A 17,300-nucleotide genomic window follows, 5' to 3' on the forward strand; every position below is an offset into this window, starting at 1 on the left:
GCACTGTGGGAACACGCTACATCACTGTTGAGGACTGGCGTTGGGAATGCCCGATCTAGAGCCTAAAAAGTAAAATGGGTCCCACTGAGAAATATTTGCCTGCAAACTTCAAGAACAGGCATGTCCGCCTCTCACCTACCTAATTGGGCTGGTTACTAATCTTCTCTTGAGGTCTGCTGCAAAACTGTAACAGAGCTTAAATGCGTCCTGTGCCTCACTGCCCACTGAGTGTGTGATGCCATTCCAGGCACACTGCTAGCCAGAAGCAAGGTCTATAGGATGGGGACAGGGTTGTCCACAAAGCATTGCACTCTGTGGCAGCACCCATTGCATACCACTAGTGACGCCCCTGATCTGCCACACTGTCTGCACAGAGAGGATGAGAACATTCGTTTTCAACCTTTATGAGCAGAATCTAATTTTGGAGTGTTATAATGCCGGCTTGCGTACTAGCATTACGGGACTTTAAATGCCTTGCGGTGTCAGTGGTCACACAGCTTGGAGCTCATTAAGCTCCCGCTGACAAAGGACACCGCACAATTTTCCTCCTGTAGCTCAGAAGTGATGGCAATGTATAAGGAACATCACCACACACACACACACTCATCATTAAAGCTTCCCCAGTCAGGTAAAGCCGAGACTGCAAAATGGTTCAAACCAGGCTACAATTTATACTAATATATATATATATAATATAGAGCTGTAGAAGCGGAATGAAATTTTCATTGCTCCAATAACTCGATTGTGACACTGGTTCTTGTCCTATAGATGGCTCCACATAATGGCCTTGTAGACCCTACCATCCCTGTGTAACACCGCCAGGCATAATGCAGATCATACACATACAGTATAAAGTATTGAAAGGCTATAGTTCTAAACAGCACATCAGCAGAGGGCATTCATATTGTTGTAGCAGGTAACTATATATTTTTAATACCCCCTTATGGAAATAAAACCATTATATGAACATATAGAGCAGTGGTTCTCAACCACGGTCTTCAAGTACCCCCAACAGTTCATGTTTTCTAATGTGGGGTACACACCAGGACGACCCGCTCACGATGCACATCGTGAGCGGGTCGTCAGTGTCTCGTCCGACCCGCTCACGATGACGCGGGGGGGCACGACCCGCTCACGATGTGCACCGTGAGCGGGTCCGATCCGATGGCGACCCGCACCCGGCTGTATGGTCGTCATTGAGATCCTACCTGCAGCAGGTAGGATCTCAATAACGACCGACCGACCCGCGGGACCGCGCATCGGATCGGTATCGGTCCACACCAGGTCAGAAAAGGGCCCAATCAGCACACAATCTACATCCAATTGATCGGAATTGGATCTAGATTGTGCGGATCAGGCCCTAGTCGTCCTGGTGTGTACCGTCACCCAGCAGGTGCACTCATTACTCACGGACACATTTTAAAAGATCCACAGGTGGAACTAATTATTTCACCTGTGATTCTGTGTGGAGACCTGGAAAATGTGCATTGTTGGGGGTACTTGAGGAGGGTGTGGTATAATACTCCGACAGTCGGGATTCCGACAGTCATTAGTCAGACGTCGGAATCCCGACTGCACAGCGTGGGGAGCGCAATGAAGCCCCTTGCGGGCTCGCTGCGCTCGCCACCTATTTTATTCTCCCTCTATGGGGGTCTTGGACCCCCACAAGGGAGCAGTCGGAGTACTGACTGTCGGAATCCCGACTGTCGGGGAGCCGTCCGGCACCCCTTGAGGACAGAGGTTGAGAACACTGCACAATTTGCATGGCAGCCCGCAGAAAGGCATCCCGGAGGGAGGGAACACCTTCCAATGGGACTTCCTTGGTGACTGGCAGGTCGGACTTCCAATAGGAAGTCACTGCCAGTCGCAGTGAAGCCAGAGCAGTCTCACAGACTGCACCTGGCTGCACTACAGTGGTGGATTTTACCTGGGGTGGGAGGGCTGCAGCCCATAGGTAAAAACCGCCACGGCAGGCAATAAAATGGGGATGTATCATGTGACTCTGGAGAGGATTCAAAGATTTTAAAAACCATTCCAGCAGAAAAGAAGGTGGTGACCATGTTTTAGGACTTCAGGGAGATATTGTGAATGCTGTCCGCTATTACAACACATCAGACCGGTATTGCAACACCTCAAGATGGTTATAGAGGACAATTAGTTGAAAACCATTTCTGTTCCTGTGAACAGTCATAGTATTGGTGCACGATAACACCAGGCCACATTCAGCCAACCACAAGTCTCTACCATTGGGAGATGCAATGCTCCCTACAGCCCTTACTTGACACTAAGAGGCCTGATTCTAGTTTGCTTGCAAAAGCAAATTCTCTTTAATGGACAAAACCATGTGCACTGCAGGAGGCCGACATAACATGTGCAGAGAGTTGGATTTGTGGGAGTGATTTTGTTTCTGTGCAGGGAAAATACTGGCGGCTTTATTTTTACACTGCAATTTAGATTTCAGTTTGTAAAAACGCAACCAAATCTTAAGGCCCCCATACACTATGCGATTCTCGGCCGATTTCATCCGATAAATCAAGTGAAATTGGCCCAAAATCGCATGTGTTTGACATCTTATCTGATGCGCGGTCCCGCGCGCATCGGATCGGATCACGGTGTCGGACCTGCAGAACATAACATATATCAGAATCTGAGCCATCATGGGTGCTTTTTAGCACCCATGATGTTCAGAGCCGATATATCTTTATATACAGCCCCCCTGTCTTACTAGCAGCGCGCCCCCCCCCCCCCCGCGCATTAACGGCTCCCGGCGGAGGTAGTGCAGGTGGGGACCGCAGACGTCGCAGAGCAGAGACCATCGGCGCGGCGGAAGAATAGGAAGGAAACCTATTCAAAAGACCGGGCGGCCGCTGAGCTCTCAGCCAATCAGCGGCCGCCCAGTCTTTTGAATAAGATTCCTTTCTATTCTCCCGCCGCGCCGACAGTCTCTGCTCTGCGATGCCTGCGGTCCCCGCCTGCACTATCTCAGCCGGGAGCCGTCAATGCGGGGGGGGGGGGGGGGCGCTGCTAGTAAGACAGGGGTGCGCTGCGGGGGACACAGAGTTAGCAGTAACAGAGCCGGGCAGGAAAAGCTGTCAGCGCTGGAAAAAAAAGCCCATACAAGGAATGGGCAGCCTTTGATTTGCTGAGCGCTCTCTCAGCCAGTCAGCAATTGGTTGAGAGAGCGCTCAGCCAATCACAGGCTGCCCATTCATTGTATGGGCTTTTTTTTCCAGCACTGACAGCTCCCCCCGCCCGGCTCTGTCACTGTCCCCCGCATTGTCCCCTGCACGCTGCCTTAGCAGCGCCCCCCACCAGCAGCCCTGTACTGCAGCCCCCCCCCCCCCCCCCCCCCCCCCGCTCCCCGGGTTTACATGCGATGAATCGAGATGATTTATCACATGTAAAAAATGGCACATCAAGTGCCAACGTTATCAAGCTACCCCGGGGAGGTGCCGGGGAAGTCGGGGGCCTTTACTCTCTGCCATGTTACATCTGACCCCCCCCGCAGGACACATGGTTTTGTCCATTAGAGAAAATTTGCAAGTGAAACAGAATCAGGCCCTAACTATCTTTTGAGGTAGCACCTTGATTGGATGGTTCTGTAAGCAGTCAAGTCCTGCTTCAGGCACTTGATACTGTTTTCTTCTACACCTTGGCGTGTGCCGTTGGAACAGATGCTTAGAAAAGTATGAAACTAGGTGGTATCAAGTTACCCATGGTCATTGTTTATCTGAGTGCTATCCAATTAAGTTTTGGCTCACAACAGCCTATTTGGGTTATCAGAGATTTGATTCAAAAGTACAACATGTACAAGATCGACATTGACAAATGGGAAAGGTGGATACATGAGAAGGTTGACATGTTTTTTTTTCACATCTTTTTAGTATCAATGTTGACAACCAAGCACGTGGTCCCCCAAATGGTGTAATGCTTAGCATGTCACACTTTCCCTCCCCAGTAGGACTTCCTGTGGAATAGGGAAGTATGAAAATCTAAAAAAAAAAATGTATATCTTTTGCTTGTGTCGGCCTTTTGAGAATGTTGACCCCTTGTGCATATCAATCTATTGACTGTCGACCTAGACATGGTCTGTAAGCCATCAGGATAATGCACGTGCTTCATTCCTATGATAGGCTCATGGCCATGTTTAATGCACTCTTGAGCTTTTTACCCGCATATCTTCTCTTGGCACATACTTTGATTTTGCTCTTTATGTCGCATCATTTTGTTGTGCTTTTTATTGTTGGGTTCAATGCAGCCGCTGTTCCTTTAGAGGGAGGTTTTTGCTTTAATAGCTGTGAAAACAAGTGTAAAATATGTATTGTGTGGATATTGCTCGATAATGAACAAGATCTTTTCCTGAATAGAGCTCCTAAATTTATTTCTCAATTTGTTTGTTCTAACTTCTATGTTTGACATTAAACAGATTTCCGTTTACATTGATTCTCTAGAAATGTGGAATGTTTGTTTTTGTTCAGCTTTATATGTTTAGCTGTGCTCTGGTATATTTTTGACACTTGAATATACTCCTGCCTCCTTTTATTCATTAACTAGCAGCTGTTTACTTAGCTGCACACTGTTAAACTACATTTTTATTATTGTGCTGTATGACATAGTGAGTATACTTATTTCTCTTTCAGTCTGTTGCATTACTGCAGTACTGGCAACCTTTGGTTATTGAGTGCCGGGTAAATTCTACCTAAGTTGCCTATTTACAGTATATACACTGCATAATAATATGTCCAACAAATCAACACAATGATTATTTATTTAAGCACAGATCGCTCAGCACACCTCGCTATACACCCCACGGTGTGTGCTGAGCGAACGTGCGGAGCAGGAAAGACCGTTCCCTGTGGGTCCGTACTTAATTTCTAATGGAGCCCACACACGCACCGATGCGGGAGGTGCGATGCTGTACGATGGGGTGCGCGCTCCCGCGGCACCTCATCGTACAGTACAAAAAGTATGTGCTGCACATCATTTTTGTACTAGCTTTTTCTAGCATAGCATCGCATGCACATCGTATGCACAAGGCATACGATGCAATGCTATGTGTGCTAGTTAAGCCCACAACGCACGCCGGGAATGGTGCGTGTGTGGGCACCTTAAGCAATCTAATCCGATAGGTACTGAGATTGCTCCGTATGTACAGTAGTTGTTCCTTTTACATTTGTTTTTCTAAATAAAAGTAATTCAAAATCAAAACCAAGTCTTGTTTTATTTTTACATAAAATAAAACTCTGGAAAAAAGGGAACTTAAAATATGTAATTTCGTTTTGATGGCTACAAAAGCAAACTTTTCCAGGTAAATCATTTTTTTCCCCTTATTTAGTAATGTGGAAGAAAACAAATCAGATTTGCAGAACCCAGGCTCAAAATTTGTGTTGGCCCGGTGTCTGTCGATAGATATATCTCATAATTCGGCATTCCCAGAGTCCAATAGAAGTCAAGTCACATAACTATTTGTGTGGCTCTATGTTCTAAAGTTTTTTCTTCTTCTTGTTGCTCAGTAACATAAGGACTTTTCTGTAATAATGGATATTGTCCATCAAATGACCTGATACCATGGACAGTATGGTTTGTGTAATGGTTAGCATTACTGCCTCAGAGCACTGAGGTAATGGGTTTGATTCCCACCATGGCCCTAACTGTGCAGAGTTTGGATATTCTCCCTGTACTTGCGTGAGTTTTCTCCGGGTACTCCGGTTTCCTTCCACAAGCCGAAAAATATACTGGTAGGCTAATTGGCTCCCAACAAATTAACCCTAGAATATCTGTATGAGTACATGTGGTAGGTAATTGTTCTAGGTCGGATGTGTGTATATACATTGATTTGAGCCTTTTTTTCTTTTTTGGTTGACGCTTCCATATTTATTATTATTTTTTTTTTTTTTAAAGCTTGGTTATGGTATTCTTATATTCAGGTGTTGGTGATAGATATAGGCTTGTGTTTGTATCGGTGTGCCCTGGATGATGGTGTGAGAACACCAAAACAGCTGTCAGACCATGTTCGGGGCTAACTGCTGTGGGAGCAGCTCCCTGTGAACACACTGGAGTGTTAAGTATTTCGATTTCAAGCTACTGCTTAATACTACATGTTCATTTTTTTAACACTAAAGCTTTTTTTAAATTTCAAATGGTGGCGTTGCGAGTCTCTGTTCCTGACTCTCTGTGAATGGGAAGGGCATAACATATAAAAAACTTATTACTATGCACCTTTTGGATATGGATATAGAAGAGTGTGCGGATCCTCTATTGCCGGATATTTGTAGGGAATATAGATTGTAAGCTCCACTGGGGCAGAGACTAATGTGAATGTTCAAATCTTCTCTGTAAAGCGCTGCGGCATTCACTGGGCTTAGCAAAAGATAGATAAAGATCTCAAAGATAAACTCTGGGCTTAGGAGTACTATAAGAAAAACTCCTGCTACTCTAGGGTGTCGTGATTCACAATAGTGTTGTAACCATTGCAATAGCCGCAAGTACTAGCTGACCAACTACACGTTTGGCTATGTTTTCCCATATAAAAGTACTTTGCACATGTTCCCGTGGGAGATCTGTCCTTTGCAGCCTTCATTTCTTAATGAAGTGTCAAATAAGAATGGATTCATATATGCATGTATTCTTCCTTCCAATATCATACTGCCCCTATTTATTTGTTTCTTAACAACTGATATAGATTTTTTTTTTTCTTGAAAGTTATCAATGGAAGGTATTGCAACAAAAGATGAAGCTGTTCCTATCCTTGGCCCAATTGATGTCATGTGTATCATATACTATGGGCCGTATTTAATGCCTTCTGCGAGCTGTGACCGCGAGCAGTGCTGCCTGCTCGCGGTCACAGCTCGCCCCTGTCAGTATTCAACTAACCCCCTGCACACACCGTCTCCCCCTTATTAGGTTTGTGGAGCGAGGGGGAAACAGCATGTGCGGCCGCTAGAACAGCGATGCTAGCGGCTAAATGCAGCGGGCTCCCAACATTAGCCGCGAGCCTCACTGTTTGATTTCCCCGGCGTGTTGAATAGGGTGAGCGGCCAGCTTGGGGGTTATACAGCGAGGATCGCTTGTTTTCTCTGATCACCGCCATTTAACCCCCTCACCGTCCGCATTGAATACACCCCTATATTTCCACTATCCCTGTTTACTCTCCCTGTTAGCCAGTTTATGAGCATGCTGCCACTTTAAGGAACATCTGTTGGCAGGTCTGTGTCAAAGCTGGTCACACAATCAAAGGAAACCCCACTACCTATAGCATACATGTTCTGTGCTTACTTAGCATGATACTTATGTAGTAAGGTTACAATGGAAAGTCTTCTGATTTATTAGTAGTAGTAGTAGTGGAGCTTCCTCTGACATAGCGAATAGGAAGTTACTGTTTGACAACTGCGTTCCACTGTATGTTGTCTGCTCTGGGAACAGGCATATCTGAAACAGAGCGTGTGATTGACAGCTGTGAAATATACCCACCTCAGTAGGGTTTGCTATGTAGTGTCAGCATGCTAACGAGCCTGTTGATAAACAGCGCCTGAACGATGAAGAGCTCCGGTAATTCCTAAAAGGTAGGAGGCACACCGTAAATGATGTACACTAATCTATTCTAAAGTGTCTGTAGGGATTTGAAAATTGCATTCTAATGTAATCGTGGACTACAATGTACAATGGACTTGTTTTCTTTGATATTCTTCCAACATTAGAATGTATACTTTTATAATATCTTTTGAGTAGAGGAAAGGTTTTAGCACAAAAAGAAAGAGCTAGGGTGTGAGGTATTGTAGAGGCTTTGTGCCATGTGTTACCTGGTGTTCTGGCAGTGCAATCAAAACGCCAACGCTGTTTGCGATCGGCAGTGCTCTTCTGGGAGCTTACTCCAAACTGACACTTCCCCCATTGACTCTTCAACCAGAAACTTTAGCCAGTGGTAACTACTCTCATTTCCCCCTTTATTTTTTTTGCAGTGGATGATCCAGAAACCTTATAAAGTGGCCACATTTTTTGGATGTATTGGCACAGATAAATTTGGAGAGATCTTGAAGAAGAAAGCGGAAGAGGCCCATGTTGATGCACACTACTACGAGCAGAGCGAACAGCCCACAGGCACATGTGCGGCTTGTATTACTGGAGACAACAGGTTAGCTACTACCTTCTCCTTCAGCATGTCCACTACCTGCTTGCTCCTTAATTGTTCATACACTATTGCATTGCTTTACCCTAGCGAACAGGAAGACTATCATACCCTCCAACATGACCATCTCCATTAGGTACAAAATGCTCTTTTCCTGGATTTCCCTGTTAATTTATGATTGCCATCACCTGTGTTGGACTGGTTCATTTATAACATGGGTCTTCAAACTGTGGCCCCCCTTTACAATGTGCACACCAAAGTGATGTTGCTTGTATGTTTTAGAAGATTATTTAGCCATTTTAAGAGACACTAAATATATATGTGTGTGTGTGTATGTATGTGTGTGTGTATATATGTATATGTATATGTATATATATATATATATATATAAATGGGCAGTGATGGGCGGCACTCGTAGGTAACTTTCAAAAGGTTTTAATCAGGTGCGGCAAACGACCAACGTTTCGGGGTGCGGTAACCCCTTTGTCAAGGTGCTCAAACGGAAAACAAGTGCAGAATAAAACATCTTACCTTTTAAAGGTGAACATGGACAGTCCTCCCCGTCCTCCCCCGTGCGAGCGCGCCATGCAGAGCCTTCCGGTACGGAAGTTCAGAAGGCGGAAGTCGTCAGAGCCTGTATGCTGCTGACACGCTGGTGACCCGCATACTGTGGGTAGTCATGGCAACCTTCCGGATACAGCAGTATCTGCCCAGTCGGCTCTGTCTGACGCGGACCACACTAGAGGGGCAACAAAGAGAAATGTTTACAAATGCGTCATGTTAACTCAATGTGATAAAACGTGCATATCACTGTTACACTTTGAAAAAGCATATCATGGTGCCCAGTGTATAGACACATCAGAGTGCGTATATCAATAAGACGCTCCTGTCATTTAGTAAGGAGCGACCGCTGTGCAGTATAATGAAAAGGCTGATTGAAAGTGACATGTGCATATAGTAAATTACATTAAAAAGCGTTTCCAGTAACCCGTAAGGGGGGGGGGGGGGGGGTATGGTAACCGGATTCTCAGTTACAGTGAAATATGGGACATATAATGTACTTGGGGAGTGACCCTCTGTGGGCATTTATTGGGTGGCAGAAACCCCTGTTAAGGGGGGGAAAAGGGAAGTTCTCAGATATTCAGGAGAGAGTCGCGGTCACCCCGCTGGTATTGCAACGTCACGACTACTGTTTACCACATTTTTTTTTGGGGGGGGGGGGGGGGGGGGGTTCTCACAACAATATGGACAGCGGCAGTCTATCATTAAGTCCCTCAGGTTTGGTGGTATTGAGACGATGGATCCATCTCGCTTCCAGTCTCAATAATTTTAGATCTCGGTCGCCTCCTCGGATGGACAGTGGGACATGGTCAACTAACATGTGCTTGAGATCCGACAGTTTGTGTCCGTGTTCACCGAAGTGCTTAGCCACCGGTTGTTCCTGGCTGTTATACTTCTTCTTAGGATGTAAGACTTGACTGATAGCCAATCTATGGAGGGCCATCCTCTCCCTGGCTGTTCGGATAGTTTTGCCCACATACAAGAGGTTGCATGGGCACTTGATGACATATATCACATGTGTAGACAAACAGTTGAGGACATATTTTATGGGGAAGGACTTGCCATTACGAGGATGTACAAAGGCTGGACCTGTTAGCATGTCCTGGCAGGTGGTGCACTTGATGCACTTGTAGCACCCGTTAGCCCTGGATAGAAAGTTCTGTGAAGGCTGACTGGATCTCCCAAAGTCCGTGATGTCATTATGGACTATGGTGTCCTTGATACTGCGGCCTTTTTTGTAGCACAGCATGGGCACCTGGCTATTGAGTCCTGGTAGGCTTTTGTCCGTCTTAATTATTGGCCACAGGGCCTTGGTTGCCCTAGGTAGTATGCTGCTGGATGTGCTTAGTTTGACCACAAATGGTAGGCGGTTGGAATTATGGATCCCGGTTTTGGTTTTAGCTGACATCAGGGTATTCCGATCCAGCATTAAAACCGTCTTTTGCTGCTGAGCCAGTTGGTGGGGGTCATAGCCTCTAACTTCAAACTTGGCACTGATGTCTTCCAGGACCCCTGGTAGAGAATCTCTGTCACTGATGATTCTGGCCGCTCTGATCATTTGTGATCTTGGTAGGGCTTTCTTTAATGCCAATGGATGAAAGCTGTTGGCTTTTAGGGCTACATTACGGTCCGTTGGCTTTGTATATAAGCTCGTGGACAGTGTGCCGTGTTCTAATTTGACCAGGACGTCCAGGTAGTTTATCTCTCTCTCGGACCATTGACAGGTGACTTTAATAGGTGACTGTCTGCTGTTGATGCTCCGTACTAGGGCCTCCACCTCGTTGGAGTTGCCCGTCCATACCAGGAAGAGATCATCAATATACCTGGTTAGTGTCAGGATCTTGCCTCTGGCTAAGGGGTTTTCATCGAACATCTGTTTTTCTTGTCTGAACATATAGATGTTGGCAAAAGATGGAGAGATCGGACTCCCCATTGCACAGCCCGATTTTTGTCTGTAAAAGACACCATTGAATAGGAAATAGTTCCTCGTCAAGGTGAGTCTCATGAGGTCCATGAACAAGTCCAAGTTCAGATCTGTCATGTCATTGCTGCTTAGGAACTCTCTCATCACCTCCAGACCTTCCTCCTGGGGGATACTAGTGTACAAGCTAGTTATGTCCATGGTGACCAATAAGGCCGAGTCTGGTATGGATGGTAATTGGGCCAAGACATTTAAAAAGTCTGTGGTGTCACGTATGTGTGACGGCTGTCGTATGATTATCGGTTGTACGATCCCATCCAGGAATTGAGAGATTGGCTGAAAGATGGAATTGTGGGCACTAATGATGGGACGGCCAGGTGGATCCTGTAGTGCCTTATGGATTTTAGGCACCGTGAACAGAATGGGTACCACAGGGTGTTCTTGTTTCAGGGCTATGTAGAGTTTCTCTGTGATGAACCGACAATTTAAGGCCTCCTTGAGGGTGGTATCCATCTCCCGGCTGTATTTATCGGTGGGGTCTTGGGACAGCTTCTCATACACTGACGTGTCGCTGAGTTGTCGGTTGATCTCAGATGTGTACGCGGTCAAGTTCTGCACAACCAAACCCCCGCCCTTATCAGCTGGGGGTTTGGTTGTGCAGAACTTGACCGCGTACACATCTGAGATCAACCGACAACTCAGCGACACGTCAGTGTATGAGAAGCTGTCCCAAGACCCCACCGATAAATACAGCCGGGAGATGGATACCACCCTCAAGGAGGCCTTAAATTGTCGGTTCATCACAGAGAAACTCTACATAGCCCTGAAACAAGAACACCCTGTGGTACCCATTCTGTTCACGGTGCCTAAAATCCATAAGGCACTACAGGATCCACCTGGCCGTCCCATCATTAGTGCCCACAATTCCATCTTTCAGCCAATCTCTCAATTCCTGGATGGGATCGTACAACCGATAATCATACGACAGCCGTCACACATACGTGACACCACAGACTTTTTAAATGTCTTGGCCCAATTACCATCCATACCAGACTCGGCCTTATTGGTCACCATGGACATAACTAGCTTGTACACTAGTATCCCCCAGGAGGAAGGTCTGGAGGTGATGAGAGAGTTCCTAAGCAGCAATGACATGACAGATCTGAACTTGGACTTGTTCATGGACCTCATGAGACTCACCTTGACGAGGAACTATTTCCTATTCAATGGTGTCTTTTACAGACAAAAATCGGGCTGTGCAATGGGGAGTCCGATCTCTCCATCTTTTGCCAACATCTATATGTTCAGACAAGAAAAACAGATGTTCGATGAAAACCCCTTAGCCAGAGGCAAGATCCTGACACTAACCAGGTATATTGATGATCTCTTCCTGGTATGGACGGGCAACTCCAACGAGGTGGAGGCCCTAGTACGGAGCATCAACAGCAGACAGTCACCTATTAAAGTCACCTGTCAATGGTCCGAGAGAGAGATAAACTACCTGGACGTCCTGGTCAAATTAGAACACGGCACACTGTCCACGAGCTTATATACAAAGCCAACGGACCGTAATGTAGCCCTAAAAGCCAACAGCTTTCATCCATTGGCATTAAAGAAAGCCCTACCAAGATCACAAATGATCAGAGCGGCCAGAATCATCAGTGACAGAGATTCTCTACCAGGGGTCCTGGAAGACATCAGTGCCAAGTTTGAAGTTAGAGGCTATGACCCCCACCAACTGGCTCAGCAGCAAAAGACGGTTTTAATGCTGGATCGGAATACCCTGATGTCAGCTAAAACCAAAACCGGGATCCATAATTCCAACCGCCTACCATTTGTGGTCAAACTAAGCACATCCAGCAGCATACTACCTAGGGCAACCAAGGCCCTGTGGCCAATAATTAAGACGGACAAAAGCCTACCAGGACTCAATAGCCAGGTGCCCATGCTGTGCTACAAAAAAGGCCGCAGTATCAAGGACACCATAGTCCATAATGACATCACGGACTTTGGGAGATCCAGTCAGCCTTCACAGAACTTTCTATCCAGGGCTAACGGGTGCTACAAGTGCATCAAGTGCACCACCTGCCAGGACATGCTAACAGGTCCAGCCTTTGTACATCCTCGTAATGGCAAGTCCTTCCCCATAAAATATGTCCTCAACTGTTTGTCTACACATGTGATATATGTCATCAAGTGCCCATGCAACCTCTTGTATGTGGGCAAAACTATCCGAACAGCCAGGGAGAGGATGGCCCTCCATAGATCGGCTATCAGTCAAGTCTTACATCCTAAGAAGAAGTATAACAGCCAGGAACAACCGGTGGCTAAGCACTTCGGTGAACACGGACACAAACTGTCGGATCTCAAGCACATGTTAGTTGACCATGTCCCACTGTCCATCCGAGGAGGCGACCGAGATCTAAAATTATTGAGACTGGAAGCGAGATGGATCCATCGTCTCAATACCACCAAACCTGAGGGACTTAATGATAGACTGCCGCTGTCCATATTGTTGTGAGAACCCCCCCCCCCCAAAAAAAAATGTGGTAAACAGTAGTCGTGACGTTGCAATACCAGCGGGGTGACCGCGACTCTCTCCTGAATATCTGAGAACTTCCCTTTTCCCCCCCTTAACAGGGGTTTCTGCCACCCAATAAATGCCCACAGAGGGTCACTCCCCAAGTACATTATATGTCCCATATTTCACTGTAACTGAGAATCCGGTTACCATACCCCCCCCCCCCCTTACGGGTTACTGGAAACGCTTTTTAATGTAATTTACTATATGCACATGTCACTTTCAATCAGCCTTTTCATTATACTGCACAGCGGTCGCTCCTTACTAAATGACAGGAGCGTCTTATTGATATACGCACTCTGATGTGTCTATACACTGGGCACCATGATATGCTTTTTCAAAGTGTAACAGTGATATGCACGTTTTATCACATTGAGTTAACATGACGCATTTGTAAACATTTCTCTTTGTTGCCCCTCTAGTGTGGTCCGCGTCAGACAGAGCCGACTGGGCAGATACTGCTGTATCCGGAAGGTTGCCATGACTACCCACAGTATGCGGGTCACCAGCGTGTCAGCAGCATACAGGCTCTGACGACTTCCGCCTTCTGAACTTCCGTACCGGAAGGCTCTGCATGGCGCGCTCGCACGGGGGAGGACGGGGAGGACTGTCCATGTTCACCTTTAAAAGGTAAGATGTTTTATTCTGCACTTGTTTTCCGTTTGAGCACCTTGACAAAGGGGTTACCGCACCCCGAAACGTTGGTCGTTTGCCGCACCTGATTAAAACCTTTTGAAAGTTACCTACGAGTGCCGCCCATCACTGCCCATTTATCTACCTTCATTCGGGAAGGCACCGGGGCCTGCTGCAACACTAAGGAGAGTGCCGGGCCGCCACAAACCGTATATATATATATATATATATATATATATATATATATATATATATATATATATATATATATATATATATATATATATATATATATATATATATATATATATATAATTTCTGCAAGAGCTTTTGGTTTGCAATCTTATACCAGAACTACTTCCATATTTTCAGCTCTTTGTTGTAGATTAAGGTGTGTAATGTTGTTAGTTTATTGTTTTAAGTGTGCGCACATCAGGGTTGTTTGGGATGTACGTAAATGCTACTTGGTCACTGTTAGGGCACCATTGCGGCACCAATATTCCTTGACTCAAAAATTACCGTTTTGTTTACAGGAATAACACCACCACCCTAACAATTGACACACATTTTTCCAGGTCTCTGGTAGCAAACCTGGCTGCTGCTAATTGCTATGATAAAACAAAGCACCTCGACCTGAAGGAGAACTGGCAGCTGGTCGAAAAAGCTAAAGTGTACTACATAGCGGTAAGCACCACTTTATTCTTCTTCTTGTTTTTATTGGCGTTGGAACAGATCTTAAGCTGCATATTCACGGGGAGATTGTGCGCTTAATTTCTAAGAGATCTAGACAGATCTAGACGCTTGGAAAATAAGCAGAAAACACCCTGTGTGTATGCCCCTTAGGGGATGGGGGTCTTAGAGATTATTTATGGACTACTTACTTGCAAACTAAAGGCCCCCATACACTGAGCTGATTTTGTCAGATTGCGACCAATTGGGCCATTTAAATCTGTCTAAATCGGCTCTCCCTGACATGCTGTCGGGTCTGATACGCGGTCCCATGCGCATCGGACCCGAGCAGGTGGTCGGACTGGTTGGCCATCCAACCACCCCTTCAGTGACTTCCCTCCTGGCATCGGTAAGCAGGGACGCATGCGATCCATCACAACTGTGACTGGGCGGCTTGCAGGGTATCTGGTGTTCATACACTGCTGCAGTGTATGGGTACCTTTTAGCTTTGTCAAGCATTACACTGTAAAAGTGTAAACATCAAATCTTCTATTTTGGTAAACACTTTACTACTTCCTGCAGTTCTACTAGGATTTGCCTAGTTACATAATAGCTAAATCAAGTGTTTACAGAAGCATCTGAGAGAAGAGTAATCTGCTATAAAAAAATGAATACATAAAATAATAAATATTATTGTATGATTACCATGGCAACCACTGTCACATGATGTGATTTATTGAGCAGACAGGCTTTAGATGCCCATTTTGTTTATTACATTATCTCCCATCCTCTCCTTCTGCAATCACATGGCCACTTAGGGACCCATTTACTGACTGGCACAGGCTGAAATGTCAGGTACACTTTTCTTAGAACCAGCAGCAACACAATGTTTCCAGCACAGGTAGACACAAAGTTCTGTCCATCCCCTTGTGTAATCTCACACAAATATTATGCAATTTATTACACCTTACATTGTATTCTGCAATAATATCGCCCACAGGGAAAGCCAGTGCTTGCACTGTCTTTCCCTAGATCGCAGGGCTTTGCTTATTATAAAAATAGGTAAAGCCCAGCCCGAACACTCAGCACAAAGCATCCCAGTGTGCTGATCGGGTGCACCGCGATGTGTGCTGAGCGTTCATGCTGCAGGACATCGCTCAATTAAAAGCCGGGTCGCCCTGTGTGTACGGGGCTTAATAATTTGAAGGTGCAAAATTATAGTGATAAGGTTAACAGTATTTTATATGCACCTTTTGTAGCTTACCCATAGATTATAGTATTTTTACTTGCCACCATTTACTCACACCATAAATTGGTAGCTTTCATCATCGGTAGTTGTAGATACAGCATAACGGACATGCTTGGTCGTGTAATTCAATAACAGGTGAATGTTTACAGATTGCACATCCTATAGCACAGGTTGTCAGTCAGTCCCCAGGAGCCCACACAGTGCATGTTTTGCAGGTCTTCTGACAGAATCAAGTGAAATAAATAGCTCCACCTGTGCATCTTTTAAGTCAGCAAATGTTTGATATTTGCAATAATTGCTACCAAATTGCCACCTGTTAAATGTTACTTGACAACAAGTGGTACTTTGAATATAGCTTTTGACTGAGCAGTATTCATACAGAGTAATGTCATGTGTGCTGTACATTGAGTAGATCGTAACAAACAAATTGCATACAAAGAATAAAACAGAATATATATAGAGACCTTTCAAAACTGTATTACCATCAAACAGGTGGGGAACAATTAATACATAAGGAATTGATAATTATAATGGTAGGGAAAGTGCATATGGCAAATTATTTGCAACATTGCCTGGTAATATTTAAGTGTTTAGTATTGAATACCTGTTGGATATCAAGTCCTCTCACTATTCTGTCAGACTGCTAATTAAATCAGTGATTCAAATGCATCTGCATCACAGAGTATTACATAATACGTAATATACTATTACAGCTAGCATGAGGTCTGAAAGCAACATGGAGCAGGGTAGTAAACTAACCTTCAAGCTGTATTAGGTGTGAAATTGCTTTTCTCTAACTTACACCCCTTTCACATGGGCCACCTGGCAATTACCCGGCATTTTTTAGTGCCGGGTCATTTTGCCAGGTACAGCCTGACACGCAAATTACCGGGTTAAAGAATTTCATCCCGGTAATTTGCTGAAAAACCCGGGTCTTTCTGTAGTGTGACATGGTCAACACGGGTCTTAAATCCCAGCATTCCGACCCTAGCCAAGAGCAGGGTCGGAGTGCCGGGATTTATGACCCGTGTTGACCCTTTCACACCAAAAACACGGGTTTTTCAGAAAATTCCCGGGTTGAAAATCTTTAAACCGGTAGTTTGCTTCTGGTGTGAAAGGGGCATTGTATGTTTGCATTATGTTTTGGTTAAATGTTCATGATTACCTGCAATCTATAGGAAAGACAAGGCTGTACAGAGAATACAAATGCATTTTGTTTTGCTGGTTTTTATAAATTTATTTTATTCTTTGTTTCGGTTTTGTAGTCACCTTCATATTTACATTTTTTTTACTTCAGTGCAGCTGTAACTTTCAGGCCTGCTCGGAACCAAGTAGTGACTTTTTTATTTTGCTTCATTTGCTGTCATGTCATTTAAAGATGTACTTATTTAAGACTCCAGGCTGTTAACCTCCCAGTGGTTAGAATATATGTGTGTGTGTGTGTGTGTGTGTGTGTGTGTGTGTGTGTGTGTATATATATATATATATATATGTGTGTATGTATGTATAAGGTATAAATCAGTATAATGTGCTGCCAAATAACCTTGTGTATTAATACCTC

At 45.1% G+C, this 17,300-nt stretch overlaps 1 protein-coding gene across 3 annotated transcripts in view; it reads left to right on the plus strand.

The window, feature by feature from the left end:
- Positions 1-17,300, plus strand: part of ADK (adenosine kinase) — a 279,777-nt gene that overhangs the window by 172,621 nt on the left and 89,856 nt on the right. For 2 of the 3 annotated variants that reach the window (XM_083146206.1, XM_083146208.1), the window contains exons 5-6: positions 7,959-8,131; positions 14,355-14,505. In XM_083146206.1, the coding sequence (XP_083002332.1) occupies positions 7,959-8,131; positions 14,355-14,505 (324 nt within the window). The remainder of the gene's footprint in view (positions 1-7,958; positions 8,132-14,354; positions 14,506-17,300) is intronic. The other variant, XM_083146207.1, reaches the window with a different exon arrangement.

Source organism: Crinia signifera, chromosome 6, assembly GCF_055691185.1.
Source record: "Crinia signifera chromosome 6, ASM5569118v1, whole genome shotgun sequence".
Taxonomy (NCBI): domain Eukaryota; kingdom Metazoa; phylum Chordata; class Amphibia; order Anura; family Myobatrachidae; genus Crinia; species Crinia signifera.